We start from the raw sequence: 16,587 nt of genomic DNA, 5'->3' as shown, positions 1-16,587 counted from the left end.
AACAATAATTAATTTTTAAAATTATTTAATGATAAATTTCTTTTATACCTTAATGTATTGTTATTTCTTATACATTCACTTAATTAATTTTTAATATATATTCTATTACTATAGAAATTAAAAGTAAAATTTAAGACTACAAATTAAAGTTCATAAAATTATAAGATCAAAAGGATAATAATTATATATATATATATATATATATATATATATTCTTATAGATTATTATTTTATGTATTTTATCTTTTTATTTTTATTAGTTAATATTTAAGGTTAAATTTAATTTATTTTATGTTATATATATTTTTTTTATGTGAACTTGTGTTAAAGATAGAATAGATAATTTAGGATCAATTTCAATAATTTTTTTATTTGATTTTCATATTCTAATATTTTATAATTCATTCTTATCTTGCACAAAATTGTACCTTATTCAGTTATTCTAATTGAAATATTTATGTAAAGAAAACAGAGTAAAAAAAAACACAAATATTAAAATAAAATGCTGGTAGTTACAAAAAGGTAAAAGGTAAAAATTATTAAAATATAAGAATAAAGATTAAATAAGTATGTAAATATTAAAACATTAATAACTTTGTTTTAAGACCTTTTTTTTTCGAACACATTTGCGAAACTCTTTTTCTTCTTTCCTTGCTGCACTCACTGACTCACACTTTCTCTCTCTTCAATGTGGCCTTGAAAGTTGAAACAGCTTGAAAGTTGAAACCTCTCACCCATGTCATAATTTTCTTTTCTTTCTTAGCTTTCTCTCTGCTTTACCAGAAAATTGAGCTCTCTCTCTCTCTTAATCTCTCACCATATTCACATAGTAAGTGAGTACTACATCATTGATTATGCTGAATTATTAAACAATTAATTATTAATTTATTATTTATGTCTATATATATATGATCCCGTGAGATCTACTTTGCAGGAGTGAATAGCCTAGCTGAGGAGATAGAGACTTGTGGCAGCTGAAAAGAAAATCAGGGAAAGGTAAAGATTTCATACAGAACCCTAACGACCCTCAGACTCTGAAACTGTACCCTCTTTTTTAATTGTGTGTGATGAAACCCCCAATCATCGTCTTCGTCGAAATATGTGTCACTGTTTTTTTTTTTTTTGTTTTTTTTTTCTCTTTCTTCTTCTTCTTAAGCTGCATCAGATCCAACCCTCATACTTCATCTTTCATCTATTGCATGTCCATATACAGTTTAGGGTTTTGCTTCGCTTTTACGTTTCTCGACATTTTTTTTAGTGTTTTGGAGCTTAATTATTGCGTTGAGGAACTTAGTATGGCGTTTTGTTTTGTTCCGGCTCTGTCATGCTCCACAAAGATCTGAATTTCTTCTTCTTTTTTATTTAACTCTGGTGGATGTGGTAATTTTTTATGCTGTGGTGCTTTTTATCTGTTTTTTTTTTTTTTTTTTTTTTTTTGCTTTTTAAAGAAAACTTAAGAAAGGTAAAATGATTTTGTTGCTTTGCGTACTTTTTGTCGTTGAAGTTCCCTTGGGATTTCCTTTTTGGGCGTTTCTGGGAAATGATAATCAATAGCTATAATTGATGTGTTTTTCAAGGTATTCACTGATTCTATTGCGGTGGTTATGGTGTTTACGATAACTAATTCGATGCAGGATTTGCGGAAGGTGATACTATGTTGGATTATCATTGAGAGTGTGAAGGGATGTTGGAGAAAAGTTTGAGATGAAGTGGATTGACTTTCAGCCATGATAAGGAGATGAGTGAAATTACTTGGAATATCACAGGCTGGTTGCTGGGGTACGAGGAGAAGCTAGTTGTTGAATTGTTGCCGGTGTCTTTGACTGAATTGCATGTTACAAAAGTCCCTTGTCCTTCCTTTGTCTTGCTTATTTAAATATTTGAAGCTGCTAACATCTTGGTGAATGGCTTGTAAATTGTAATAGATGTAATGTTTTGCTAGTAATATAGTTATCTAGCAACAATATAATTTATGACTCACTGAGTTTTGGTACTCTCAAGCGTTCCTCCAAGTATCATAATTTTCTTGTAGCCTTAATCTTGCTGGTACTAGAAGGGTAAAATGGAATCAGAGACTTCGAACGCCAGACACCCTCCCAGTTTTCTTCATCGGTCACTTCCTGCTGTTGTACCAATCCTTTTGATTTCAACAGGATATGTTGACCCAGGAAAGTGGGTAGCTATAGTTGAAGGAGGTGCAAGGTTTGGGTGTGATCTGATGGCCTTCACGCTTATCTTCAATTTTGCAGCTATCTTCTGTCAAAACTTATCAGCAAGGGTTGGTGTTATAACGGGAAAAGATCTTGCTCAGGTATTATACTTTCCACTCCATGGATTTATATAATCATACTGTTGCTGCATTACAGTTGTACAATTTGAACATTTTCTGTCCATCCCCTTCTGGAGTAAGCATTTGCACAGTGGGGAACTATAATATGGAAGGCTACAGAAGCTAAGGCTCTTTTCAAGAGGAAATGGAGCAAGAATTTTTTTTTTTTAATGTTTTCCCAGCTTTGTTTATATTTCTAGTTTTAGTGCATAGAAATTAGGAATATTGACGATTATTTGCATCCACTTTCAGTGTATCATTTACCATATAAGTTAGAAGTTTATAAAAATATGTTGATTGATGATCATTTCTATCCTATCGTAATTCTACCCTTCTAAATATAACTTGGAAGTAGGGAACATTATACTTGTTAATATTAATTGTTTCTTCCATCATAAAAATAACGAGTAAAGGAATGAGATGATCCCTTCCTTTCCCACCTATCATGTTTAGATATTTGCTGGAACATGTATCGTCATGTGCTTTACTCTGTTATGCATAAGTTATGAGTCAGGTAATATGGCGTCTATTTAATCTGCTTGTTTAGTTGATTACTGAGTTGGTAGTTGGTTTCCAGCCTTTCTCTGTCCCTACAAACCCACTCCCTACAAACCCACTCAGATTCAGATTCTAGTAGAACTCCATGCATAATCTTAAATCAGCGTGTTTTGCTTATGGAGCTTCATTTTCATGTCAAAGATTTGCAGTGATGAGTACGATAGTTGGACATGCATGCTTCTTGGGGTTCAAGCAGAACTTTCAGTGATTATACTAGACCTTAACATGGTAATATTTCTCGCTTGGTTTTACCTTCAATATTTGGCTGGCTCTTTAAAAAAGACATGATTTATCTGCGCTTTAAGGCACTATATACATGACTGAACTTGTTTTGACATGACCCTGTGATTTGACCTGTTTTGCAAGATATTGGGCATGGCACATGGATTAAATATTCTTTTTGGGTGGGATTTGTTCACTTGCGTCTTTTTCACTGCTACTGGTGCTGTTTTCCATCTCCTTCTTTTTGTCCTGCTTGTAAGTATCTTTATTTGCTTATTCATCAATATCTGCTGGTCAACAATAGACTTATGATATTTCCTTTCTCTAGGACATTGAGAAGGCGAAGATCCTGGGCCTGTTTGTGTCAGGTTCTGTAATCCTTTTGTTTGTACTTGGAATACTCATTAATCAACCAGAAATTCCATTATCCGTTAATGGAATACTAACAAAGTTGAGTGGGGAGAGTGCATTTGTGCTAATGGGTCTTTTAGGAGCAACTCTTGTGCCTCACAACTTCTACCTTCATTCCTCTATTGTACAGGTATTATTTCCTGGCATATTTAATTTTTCTTTGGCATCCATAGCATGCTTGCAAGCTAATATCTTTTGTGTTTTCCTGAATATGTTTGTATCTCGTGGTTTGCTTGTTCTTAAGAGTTAAGATTCTGCCACCTCCACATGGGAGTAGGCTTTCATAGCTAGATGACATACTGCTGGAGATCTGTTATCTTTAATCAGTCTTATGCTGAAAGAAGACATGGACTTTGAGCAGTTTTTAACATTGTTCCACTTCCTATAGAAATCTTTGTTCCATCGTTTTCTTAACTTGGTTTTGCATAGCTTTATCCAAATCTTTGTTTTGATTTTTTTACCTTGTTTAGTGTTGTTTTATCTGATAATTTGTTGAACATTATTTTGTCAATATTTAGATCAGTTGCTAATTTGAATGGCCTAAACCAAAATATGCTTAGAGTGCTCATCATAAAAGCTTCATATGCATTCATGGTATCTTTTTTCCTACATCTTATGATGATTTTAATATTTGCTTATTTTGTCTGAAGTTCCTGTTGGTTAAAGTTAGTCTTGCAACTAAACTTGATAAAGGAAGGGCAACTATGCTAATGCTTTGGAGTTTGGATTGATATATAGATATTACATGCTTGGGAAAAGTTTGCTCATTGGTGGGTATAAACCAGGAACTGTTTTGAAGTGGGATGTGATGCAAAAACAAGAGGGAAAAACTAACATTTTTATGGCTAGACATTATTGTTGGGGAAATGTGGCATTCACTGATAAGATCTTGAATTGACTGTCGTATGGTCATGCCCTTGGGCTATTTGAACTACTAATTTATAACAGTTTCTTGTTCTCTGAATGCAATTCCCTTTTTGGATAATTTTCTGATTCTGCTCTAACTTATATAAGGCTAACACTTTAAAACAAAATCTTGATGACACAATTTTATGGTCCAAAATGAGGAAGTTTGGGGGAATTTCAAAAAACTATGTATTTCATGGATTTATTCTTTAAGGATGAGGTTACTTAATTGTGTGAACTAATCTCTTCATTTTAATAAAAATTGAGAACAACTAATAAGCTGATGTATGTTTTGTTCTTTGCCCTGTTTTTCTTCTAGAAATCATGTGTCCAGGCATATTTCGGGAACAATAAAATGATCTTATTGTGTGTTTTACTTTTAAAAGGAAGAAGATTTCATGTTAAAAATTATTGAAAATGTCATCCTTAGATACCCTGCTTATGTAGCTGTGTATCATCTGGGAATTCTGCTAAAACCTCAGCTCTGATGCTCTAATGCTTCTTACAAGCTAGGGATTTGGGGGATGTGTACCGTCCAGGAATACCTCAGTTCTGTACATGTGAGAATATCTCAAACCATGATCCCTGAGAACATCTTGACTGTAACTAAGCTGTGCACCATGCCTGTCTGATTTAAGAATGTCTCGTTGGGTGATCACTGATCATCCAGAATATAAAGCTGACTTGTTAAATGTCCTACTGGAATTTCAGCAATCCATCTAATTTAGCCTGCATGCAAACCATCATTAATACCACCCCAGTATAAATGGCTGAGTTAGGAGGGCATGTTCACAATGCCTCCCTCAGGCTTGGCTAAGTCATGTTGTATTTGGTCTGCGCTTGTCCGGCCTTAGGAACCCTTGTGCGAAATAATAGTGTTTAAGCTAGCCTGATCTGATTACTTTCTTGCATTTTTTCATAAAGGGTTGCATATAATGTACCACTTCATAGTGGTTTCTGTTTTGTCAATCTCATACTTTCTTACATTTTTTGCAGTGGCATCAGGGATCAACTACCACTTCTAAGGATGCTTTGTGTCATAACCATTTTTTGGCGATCACGTGTGTCTTCAGTGGCCTTTATTTGGTAAATAATGTGCTGATGAATGCTGCAGCGAATGAGTTATACAGTATGGGTCATGTTTTGACTACTTTTCAGGACACACTATCACCAATGGAACAGGTCCCTTTTCCACCCATAATTGAATTACAGCTAGATATTTTCTTGCATCTTACCGAATCACATCTGTCTTAAACATTGTGAACAAATCTAATTCTAAGATTCTTATTGCAGGTGTTACGTAGTCCAATAGCCATGCTTGCTTTTTTACTCATTCTGTTTTTTTCAAATCAAACCACAGCGTTAACTTGGAGTTTTGGTGGAGAAGTAGTCGTGCACAGTTTCTTAAAATTGGATATTCCAGGTTGGCTTCATTATGCTACAATTAGAGTAATTGCTGTTCTGCCGGCCCTTTATTGTGTTTGGAGTTCAGGAGCTGAAGGGATGTATCAACTACTTATATTCACTCAGATTGTGGTAGCTTTGCAACTCCCATCTTCTGTGATCCCCCTTTTTCGGATTGCTTCATCTAGATCAATAATGGGGGTACACAAGGTCCCTCAATTTGTGGAATTTTTGGAGTTGATCATATTTATTGGGATGCTTGTCTTAAATATTGTCTTTATTGTAGAAATGTTATTTGGCAGTAGTGACTGGGTGGGCAATTTGAGATGGAATGTGGGGAATGGGGTGTCTCTCTCTTATTATGTTCTTCTTTGCACTGCTTTTGCATCATTCTGTCAGATGCTTTGGTTAGCTGCCACACCTTTAAAATCTGCAAGTGTCCAATTAGATGATCAGGCATGGAACTGGGACATGCCACAGGCCATACCAAAACCAGAGATTGATAACGAGGAAACAGATTTAAATGAAACAAGGTATCATGGAGATGCATCTGTTCAGGTGAAGGAACCACCACCAGCTCTAGCAAGGACCTTGGAGTACCCAGATGTACCAGTTTTGGGTTTTCATCATGATCTACCTGAAACTATCATGGAGCCTGATGTTCCTGTGACTACTGTAAGGGAGACGCGTCCATTTACATCATTTCCTTGCGCCCCACCATCTGTTAAGGAATTGGCTTCCACTTCAGAATCAGAGGAAGTACCAGCGGTAAGTAATGAGACTTCTGATATTAGATTGGGTGATGCCAAAACGTTTAAAACAAAAACTAGTGCCCCTGTTGAGAAAACTGTAGAAGTTGAGGGGGATTCAAATGCCGAAAGGGACGATGATGATGGAGATTCATGGGAAACTGAAGAAACACCAAAAGTGGTCTCACTAGCCCCATCTTCGGCATCAGATGGCCCACCATCATTCAGGAGCCTTAGTGGGAAAAGTGATGATGGAGGGAATAGCATTGGAAGTCTTTCGAGACTAGCAGGTTTAGGGCGTGGTGCAAGACGTCAATTAGCTGCTATTCTGAATGAATTCTGGGGACAACTTTATGATTTGCACGGTAATTTTACCCCGGAAGCTAAGGCTAAGAAACTTGATGTTTTGCTAGGAGTAGATTCAAGGCTCACTGCTTCATTGCAGAAAACGGATGCATGTGGAAAGGAATATCCTGAATACTTGATGCCTGTAGGAAGTAGAGCTCCGGATACTTTAATGAACTCCGCTCCATATGACTCTCCCAAGCAGCATAGGATGCAGAGTAATTTAGAGTCTTCCTATGGGCCTCGAAGGAGTTCATCACTGCGGACCAATCCTGTCCAGTTTATAGATGAATATGTTCAGATCTCCAGCCGCAATCTCCCTGGTGCTGGTGAAAGGCGCTATTCCAGTGTGCGCAATCTACCTTCATCTGGAGCCTGGGAATATCCGCCAGCTACTACACATGGTTATCAGGTTGCATCGTTTAATCAGGCTGGTAAAGACACAACTTCTAATAACTTAAATGGTCTGATGGAATTGTCTTCACTGAAATCCCCTTCCGTGGGTAATACCAACAGCTACAGGAATTCTATTGCATTTGCTATGGGGCAAAAGTTGCAAAATGGTTCAGGTTTAAGCCAACCTCCGGGGTTCTCTAACATTGCTGTCTCTAAGAATAGCCAATTGCCATCTGAGAGGTCTTACTATGATTCTCATCCTTCTGGACCTGCAGATAATGCAGTCAGTTCAGTTAATGCTAAGAAGTACCACAGCTTGCCAGACATTTCAGGATATGCCATTCCTCGCAGGGATGTTTACATGACTGATAAGAGTGCTCCATGGGATGGCTATGTTGGTGGATATGGATCTTCTGCAAGCAGGACTCATTATGAACCATCATTATGTTCAAATTCTGGATCAAGGACGGTAGCTCCTTTAGCCTTTGATGTACTCTCTCCATCAAAAGTCTACAGTGTACTTTCTTCTCAGTATAATTCTGGTGTCGGTACTGGATCCCTCTGGTCCCGACAGCCTTTTGAGCAGTTTGGGGTGGATGATAAAACTCAAAATGCTGCAACTGAAGAGGTTGGAAATAGGCCTCGTGCAACTACTCAAGAAACCACTTCAATTGCGGATATAGATGTGAAACTTCTTCAATCTTTTAGACATTGTATTCAGAAACTCTTAAAACTGGAAGGGTCTGATTGGTTGTTTAGACAGAATGACGGGGCTGATGAAGATCTGATTGATCGTGTTGCTGCAAGGGAGAAGTTTGTTTATGAAGTTGAAACCACGGAGATGAACCGGGCCAATCATATGGGAGAAGCTCGTTATTTTTCTTCTGATGGAAAGTCTTGTTCTTCAATGAAGAATAATGAGGTAAATTGCTCTAGTTTTTCTATGGCCTCAATCCCTAATTGTGGGGAAGGGTGTGTATGGAGAGCAGACATAATAATAAGCTTTGGGGTGTGGTGTATCCACCGCGTTCTTGACCTCTCACTAATGGAGAGCCGACCAGAGCTGTGGGGAAAGTACACTTACGTACTCAATTGCCTCCAGGTAAATTTTAATAACTCTGAAGTTTGAGTTTTAGCTGGTCTTTTCACAAGTACTTATCAGTCTAAAAGTGGAGATATTTTCTATTTCATGCCTCACGGAGAACTTGATAAGTGGTATTTCCTTTGCTTCTTGTTCACTTGGAGATGTTGTTCCACTATGATATTTGCATGCATTCATCACTCATTCAACATAGAAAGAACTCATCCATGAAGTACGCACTATAACATGGGTGTTTGCTGTAAAGGATACAAAATTGCCTTTCCGAGTGTTTTAAGTTTTCTTCATTTAATAGGTCTTATTTGTCAATTTTCCTCCTTAATGTGCAGGGCATCATTGATCTGGCTTTTTTCAAGCCTCGTATTCCCTCTACCCCATGCTTTTGCCTTCAAGTTCCCATGACATACCAGCCAAAATCAAGCTCGCCTCCTTCCAATGGGATGCTGCCCCCTGCCTCAAAACCAGGCCGTGGAAAGATCACAACCGCACCAGTGGTGTTTGAGATGGTCAAGGATGTGGAGATCGCAATCTCTAGCCGGAAAGGTCGTACCGGAACTGTAGCCGGTGATGTAGCGTTTCCACTGGGAAAGGAAAATTTGGCATCTGTTCTCAAGCGTTACAAGCGTAGATTATCAAATAAACCAGTTGGCACTCGAGAAGGGATTCGCAAGGTTCCCACATCATCACCATACAACTTGTAGCATTTTTCCTTCAGCATGCATTAACAAAGCTGTATTCCTGGGGCTGTTCTGACTTGTGAAGAAGTTCATGCTATAGATCAAAGGATTACCATAGGAAGTTCCTCCCCACAGGACTGCTGTCACCGTGTACCAACCCTTGCCGCAGATTTTATTTCCTTGTATGTTATATACAGATAGGGTTAGAATTTCTGTGTGTAATTGCAACAAAATGAAAGGAAAAATGGTTAGATGGAAACTGACTTCTACCATTTTGGCTCATTTTTCATTACTTCATTCGCAAGTGCATGCAAGGTGGGGAAACAAAATGGGGGATAAAATTGTCGACATGTGGTCATCTAAACCCGGGAAAAAAAATTGTCCACATGTTTTTAATTGGAGTGTTATTAAGGCACTTGATGTTTGCCAAGTTTTCGTTTTATTAAGCCCTTCGAGCGTTAGTATGGTTAAAGTGGTTATGTTTTTTGGTTGGCCCAGTTCTCTGAAATCAGCATATTCTATTTTCTGCTCATATAAACTTATTTATTTATTTGTTTGTAATCATTCACTTAAGGCAACCTCTCAGATGCATTTCATCATCTGAGACTGTTTCTTCCATTGACAGTAACAATAACAGATAATTACTACTTGCAACCTAATCTATCTCTATCATTTCAGTTTTAGGCTCCAATTAAAATTCCATGCATCATTTTTTGTTTGATTTCCTCAAAATCTAGCAACTTTAATTGTAATCCACATAGCTTTATTGTTTTCGGGTTAAAGACCCAACATAATTTTTCCATGTTTTGCATATACAGTAATGGTCGAGTTTACTTACTTATTTGGAGTTAAATATATTTCTGTTAATTTATAACTGAAATCATGAAATAAGGAGTTAATGCATATCTTGTTTATAATATGTTTATTACTATTGTTTTTGTGTATACCATCATTTTACAAGTTTGTAGTATTTTTTTTATGCACGTGAATTTTGACTTGTGAGAAATAATGACATGAGATGCCGTAGGTACAAATATAAACAAAAGCTTTGAACTTTGAAACTTGGCAATGGATTTCCGGGTGGGTGTTTCTATTGGGTGGGCTAAAATTCATTTTTAATATTTTATACAACTAAATACAATTCTGATCACTGTTGGGAGTGAGAAATATTTTTTTCAAGATGTAAAATACTTTATCACTTTTTATTTTTATATTTTAAAAAAAATCTCAAATTATTAATTACTAGCGCTTAACTTTTGCAAATATATATGGGGTATATATTTTATATACAATTATTTAATTATACGAAATTAAAATTATTTTATTATATTCTTGTATAAATCAAAACCAATTAATATAAAATATTTAATTTGACTTAAATTTAAAGATAATAGTATAATTATAGAATAAATAGCTCATGCATTTATAGTGTAAAGGACTTTTACACAGTTATTCTATTACAAACCAAAATATATGATAAGTTTGAGGACTTTTACAATAACCATCTTATAATTCATACAATTCATGATTTATGATCGGATCATAGTGTAAATTCATTTTACACTTTTTTTATTCATGGATATAATTTATGAAGGTCAATGGACATAATTTATGAAGTACCAAAACTGACAATTAAGAATAATAAACCTTTAAACTCTTAACATTCTTTTTACGTTGATAGTGCATATAAATTAAACTTTTAAATATAATAATATTTTGTTGAAACTTGTAATAGAACTTAATTTGAATTTGATGATAATAACCTGTCTATAATAACAATAATTAATGTACTTTTATTTTAATTTGAAAATAATAGTAATTACTATAATTTATAATAAAATATGACTTAATTAAATTTGAAATTAAAATATAATAAAATACTTATAATAATAACTTAAATTTGTAAAAAAATGTAAATTTTTAAAATACTTATCACACCTTCATAGGCTGTGTGGAAATTAGGATGTAATGAAAAAAATATAAAAATTTAATTAATTTTCAAAGTTTGAAAAATATCTAAAATGAGTGGTGAAGAGTTATAATAAGGTTAAAAACCTCTTTTCGTCTCTTACATTATTTAATATTTTTAATTTAGTCTTACTTTAATTTTTGGTCTCAATTTGGTCCCTAATAACTTAATTTAGTGCAATTTGGGACTTCCGTCCAAATGATTTAGACGGAGTTAACTTTGGCCACGTGGCATCTACGTGGATGCGCACGTGGACGCCAAAATTCTTGAAAAAACTTGAAACTAGAACGACCCGTTCTACTTTCAGAATGACCCGTTCTGGTTTAAGAACGGGTCGTTCTGAAAGTAGAACGGGCCGTTCTAGTTTTAGAATGGGACGTTCTGCTTTTAGAACGGGCCGTTCTGAATTCAGAACAACCCGTTCCAGAACGCCATACTTTTTATTATATATATTTTTTTATTATATCTATATTAATAAATATATAACAAATAAAAAATACAATAAATTAATATTCATTTATGAATAAAACTAAAAAAAAATTAAATAAGATAAGACCTTCTAAAATATTTCTTTGATTTGAATTTATCCAGTTCAAAATCTTGACTAAAATGTCGCAATGTATTTAAAAAATTGAAAATAAAATTCAGGGTTTAGGGGTACCTCCTCAAGAACAGGTTGCTATTGCTGGGGTACATCGTCAATGACTTTAAGGAAAAACACTGTTTCGTTTTATCCTTGACTGTATAGTGGCCACCAGTTAACTTCGTTTAAATCATTTGGACGGAAGTCCCAAATTGCAACAATTTTAATTATTGGGGACTAAATTGAAACAAAAAATTAAAATAGGACTAAATTGAAAATATTAAATAATGTAAGGGATGAAAAGAGGTTTTTAACCGTTATAATAATATACATAATGTCTAAAGTCTAAGGTTTAGCATAATGTCTAAGATTCAAATCTTATTGTCGTTATTGTAATTTTGATGGATAAATGCATTATATCATAAGAGTAAATTTATAAGTTTACTTTTTTTTAATCTCTTTTAAATATTATATTTCTTAATTATTGGATAAATGGATTAATTAGAATGAAGTTAAATTGTCTTACTTGATAATCTTAAATTTCTTAATTATGTAATTGTATTAAATAATTAAAGGCATAGTTTTGCAACTACACATAAATGGTCATATTCAGTTTAAACAAAACTACTTCATGTTAAGGATACCAATAATTCTCTAACCAATGTTATCCTTTTATTTTTATTTTTATTTTGGGATGCAATTTTTTTTTTTATTGATATGCAAAGCTTGTCTCATTATATTCAACTACACAAAAATAACGGAACCCAATTAGTTTCAAAATAAAGAGTCATAAACGAATGAAAATTACATGAAAAGTGAGTCTCACAAACAATAAAAAAATGAAAAATGTAATATAAGTGTCTTTTCTAATTGTGTATAGACTCACTGTTTATGTGATTTTCACCATGTTTATGACTTTTAAAGTTTAAAAATTAATTGAGTTCCATAGTTTTTGTAAAAATAAATATAATGGGACACACTTTGTATGTTGAATTAGGCAAAAAATAATTTAAAATTATGTTCCAAAATTAAAAATAATTATTATTTCAAAAGCACTATAATAACTAAATTTCAAAATTAAAGAACTAAAATAAATCTCTAAAAAAATTAAAAATCAAAACGAATTTTAGTAATAAGATAATTTACTAGAAATAATTTTTAGCCCAAAGAAATATTAGAGTTCTTGAAATAATTATATTCAATTTCTTTTAATTTTGTATAAATGAAACAAACAAACCAGACTACTCCCTAACTATACCAGATCTATCTTAGTAAATTAAGGTGAATAATAGCACAGGGACTAAGTTAACTAACTGCTAGATCCTGATATAACCTTCACAACAATTAAAGGTCTAACTTTTCCATTAAAAAAGAAATGAATAGGAGCAAGAAGATCTCTTTGTCTAAGGCCCTTGGAGCAAAGGATGGAAGCATGCTGCCCGTTTTAGACTAAATACAAAGTCAATAATAAGAGAGATCATATTAAAGGAGAGGCCAAACTCCATCAAAGATTCAAAGTGAGTCTAAGAATAATCCAAATGATCGACTCTATCATGCTTTTTCTCCAAATCAATTTTAAGAGAATCCTAGACCTACCTTTCCTGGGGAGCATCAAGTTAACTAACTTAAACAATAATGACATTATTGTATATTTTAGATTTTTTTTTATAACTATGTTATTGATGCAAAATATCAATTGACTTTGTTGATGAAATATTTGTTAAAGAGTTTGACTAATTATCTTTAGCAAAATCTCTTCTCTTAATCATATTTTTCCTATTCATAAGATTTAAATTCAAAATTTTGTTTAAAAAATTGAATTGAATTTTTCTTAAATCAAGGACTTATTGATGAATAGAGTTATTTAAAGAGGGTGAATTGCAAATAAACACCTTTAACCCTAGGTTACAACAAATGCTTCAAACCCTAAATATTACTTAAGTGTCCATATTAAAATTTAATGAATTCTCGTTAACCATCACCAGTTTGAAAGAAAGACCAATGTTCTTATCCCAAGCAAGTGTGGTGTTGAATCCGAGCTACCTTTAACAAGGAACAATGCAATAATTGAGAAAAATGAGTATGATCAGATTAGTACCATAACAAGATAGAAACCATGCCCCACCAACCTCCATAATGTCAAACTCCTGTTAACTTTTACATATTCTTCTAGAGCTCTACTTTCCAAAAACCTTATGTTCTTCCCCAACAAGGGTGTCTTCCAATGGAATGCACAACCCCTAACAATAATTTCAATATGCAACATAGACTTCAAATTTAATTATTTTTGCCATCAAACTATTCTTTTAACCCTTGAACGCACAATTCAATGCCCTTGCGATATTCGGAGGGAGAGTTTTTCTGTTCAATAATCTACGAGGTTTAAAAAATCTAGTTTTTTACTTCAGTTATTTTAATTTTATTCTCGTGCTCCTAAAATAAAATTATTTACATATTTTTACCTATTTATTTAAATAACTTGCACATATTTTTTCTTTTAATTTCCAATGTTTTTCTGAAGTATATTTATTATTTATTTTAAAATTTTACCCAAATTAAAATAAAACGTAAAATGCATAGCATATACTTATTAATAGCTTTCGAGTTTCATCTTGATTATACATCCCTTGTGTGTTTCCTAATCGATTAGACTAAAGGTGAGCAACAATCATCTGGGTACCCATAGAATTAACCACAACCTGGGCTTCATATGCCTCATTCATGCACAAATTATGGCCCATTAAAATAAACAGGGCTAACCCCATTAACACTTCCTCACAAAAGAAGCCATATACTCTCTCTCTCCTCTAAAGGGAGTTCAAGGAGGGGATATATATATATATATATATGGTATATTTTCTCTCTTTATTTATTTATTATTTTTTTTAATTTCTCTTATCATAAATTTTAAAGTAATTTTTATAATAGTTAATAAATTTATTATACATGACAAATTTTAGTTAAATGAGAATTTTCTTTTAATTTTATGTGTTACAATGTATAGACTATTTTCCTAAATAAAAATCAGCGATAGCTTATAATCAAATAAATTCATATTAGCATATTTTTTTAAATTGAACAATTATTAAATTTAGTTTAGAGAGTCCGTCAATGAACATATGAACTGTTTTGTAACAGGACAAGACCAAATAAAGAAGGTGGAAGTTGAGGTGATTCAATTGGTACATTGTTGTCTGAATCAACATAAAATGTAAAAGGTTAAAAAAAATATGGTATAGTGTACACCATTAATGGAAGGGAAATAGAAAGTGAATTTGCTTATGAACATGTTATTGAAAGGTGAATGATATGTATGTAGAGGAACAAGTGTAACTATATATGTTTTAGGTATTTTAATTTAATTATATGTAATATATGATTAAAACGTTGTATTATTATAGATGTTGTTTAGAGTTTAGAGGGTTTAGGAATTCTAAGAATTAAGTTGTCTATGAGATAGTTGAATTAGAGTTAAGTTGGTTTAATTTAAGAAAGGATATATAAGATTTTTTTAAGATGTGAACTTCATAAATTCATATTTTAAGAAAATCTAGAGATAGGTTATAGAAAAGTTCTTTGGAGTTCAAATGTTCTTCTCCATCTTTCAATATTGAAATCCTTTCCTTTTTACTTTCCTATAGTTGATACTTTAAATTGAGCTGGAGATTCAAGCTCTCGAAGTTGAAAATCTCAAGTCGAAGTTACGCGAAACTCTCTTCTTCTTCCTTATCTCTTCTTGGTTGATCGACTACAGGTAAGGGAAGCTTGATGATTATTAGATGTTGGGTTTTTGTTGTCAATTTCATGTAGTTTTCCTCTTACGATTGCTGATTGAATATAATCATGAAAGGAGATTTGAGTTTTTGAGTTTTTTTGCATGTGTTGCATTTCTTGAAAGAAAAATGATGATTCTTGATTTAGAATGGAAACATGTTTTTGATGATGGAAATTAATGAGTTTTACACACTGTTTAAATGTTGTATATCACATTGCATGTTGGTGTTCATGAGTTTCAGGTGAATTTGACCCAAAATGAGCTTCTACAAAGTGTAGAACTCATTACCACATCGAACGTGCCTGCATGGCACTGAGCATAACTCAAGTCAGGGGTTCTTAACTTTGATGACATTAGACATAAGATTAGTGACGTCGGACATGAGAAGAGAGAAAAACATTTGACTTGGTCACAACAAGAGTGAGTTGAATGACACTAGGTGTGAGGAGAGAGAATCATCCCTACCTAAGTTGGCATCGAACATCAATAAAGTGACGCCAAGTGTGAGTCAGGTAAAGGCTCTTTACTTGATTGAGGGCCGACGTGGTATTTTTTCACGCTAGACGTGAGAAACTTGGATTTTTTTGCCTCATCCATGTTGGGCATGGGTGTATTGGCGTTAGGCGTGTGCGGGGCAAAAAGCCCCTGTCTCAATAGCACTGGGAGTGAATTATATGACAAAACATGATGTTTTAAGTTGATTGATATATGAAGGATGATGATTAAATTATATGGTGAATGTTGTATGATGATAACTCATTATGCATTACATTTAGATAATGCATAATGTTGTTTATGTTGCCAAGATGATTAAGTTGCAAAGTTGTATGATGCTATAGTTGAATAAGTTTTTAAGCTGTTAGACATGGTGAAGATACATGTCTTAATTGAGATACATAATGACTAGAGGAGAGTTATGTTGTTTAAGTTGTTCCCTCTATGATTTATGTGGATCAATATGGAGGTATGATTGATTCATATTGTAGTTGAAATGACCAATTGAGTAAGGTACAAAGTTAAAGGCTTAGTCCTTGATCGAGTATTAGAAGGATATAGTATTTGGATGGTAGTCAGTGGACTAATCCCATATGAGACTTAATCTTACAAGCTAATGTCGTGATAGACTCATACCCAAGATGTTCTACCCTAACAAGAATACTAGAC

The 16,587-nt window shown here is 33.5% G+C and overlaps 1 protein-coding gene across 1 annotated transcript; it reads left to right on the top strand.

The window, feature by feature from the left end:
* The first annotated feature begins 630 nt into the window (after positions 1 to 630).
* Positions 631 to 9,568, top strand: EIN2 (NRAMP metal ion transporter family protein). Its single transcript, XM_020349776.3, has 9 exons — positions 631 to 829; positions 935 to 996; positions 1,635 to 2,311; positions 3,029 to 3,115; positions 3,254 to 3,364; positions 3,438 to 3,650; positions 5,423 to 5,608; positions 5,720 to 8,422; positions 8,749 to 9,568. The coding sequence occupies exons 3-9, from the start codon at positions 2,063 to 2,065 to the stop codon at positions 9,118 to 9,120; spliced, it is 3,921 nt and encodes a 1,306-aa protein (XP_020205365.1). The 5' UTR covers positions 631 to 829; positions 935 to 996; positions 1,635 to 2,062; the 3' UTR covers positions 9,121 to 9,568.
* Positions 9,569 to 16,587: the final 7,019 nt, after the last annotated feature.

Source organism: Cajanus cajan, chromosome 7 (genome assembly GCF_000230855.2).
Source record: "Cajanus cajan strain Asha chromosome 7, NIPB_CcT2T_4, whole genome shotgun sequence".
NCBI lineage: Eukaryota > Viridiplantae > Streptophyta > Magnoliopsida > Fabales > Fabaceae > Cajanus > Cajanus cajan.
Note: the sequence above shows the minus strand (reverse complement) of the source record. Positions and strands in the feature narration are given on the sequence as shown.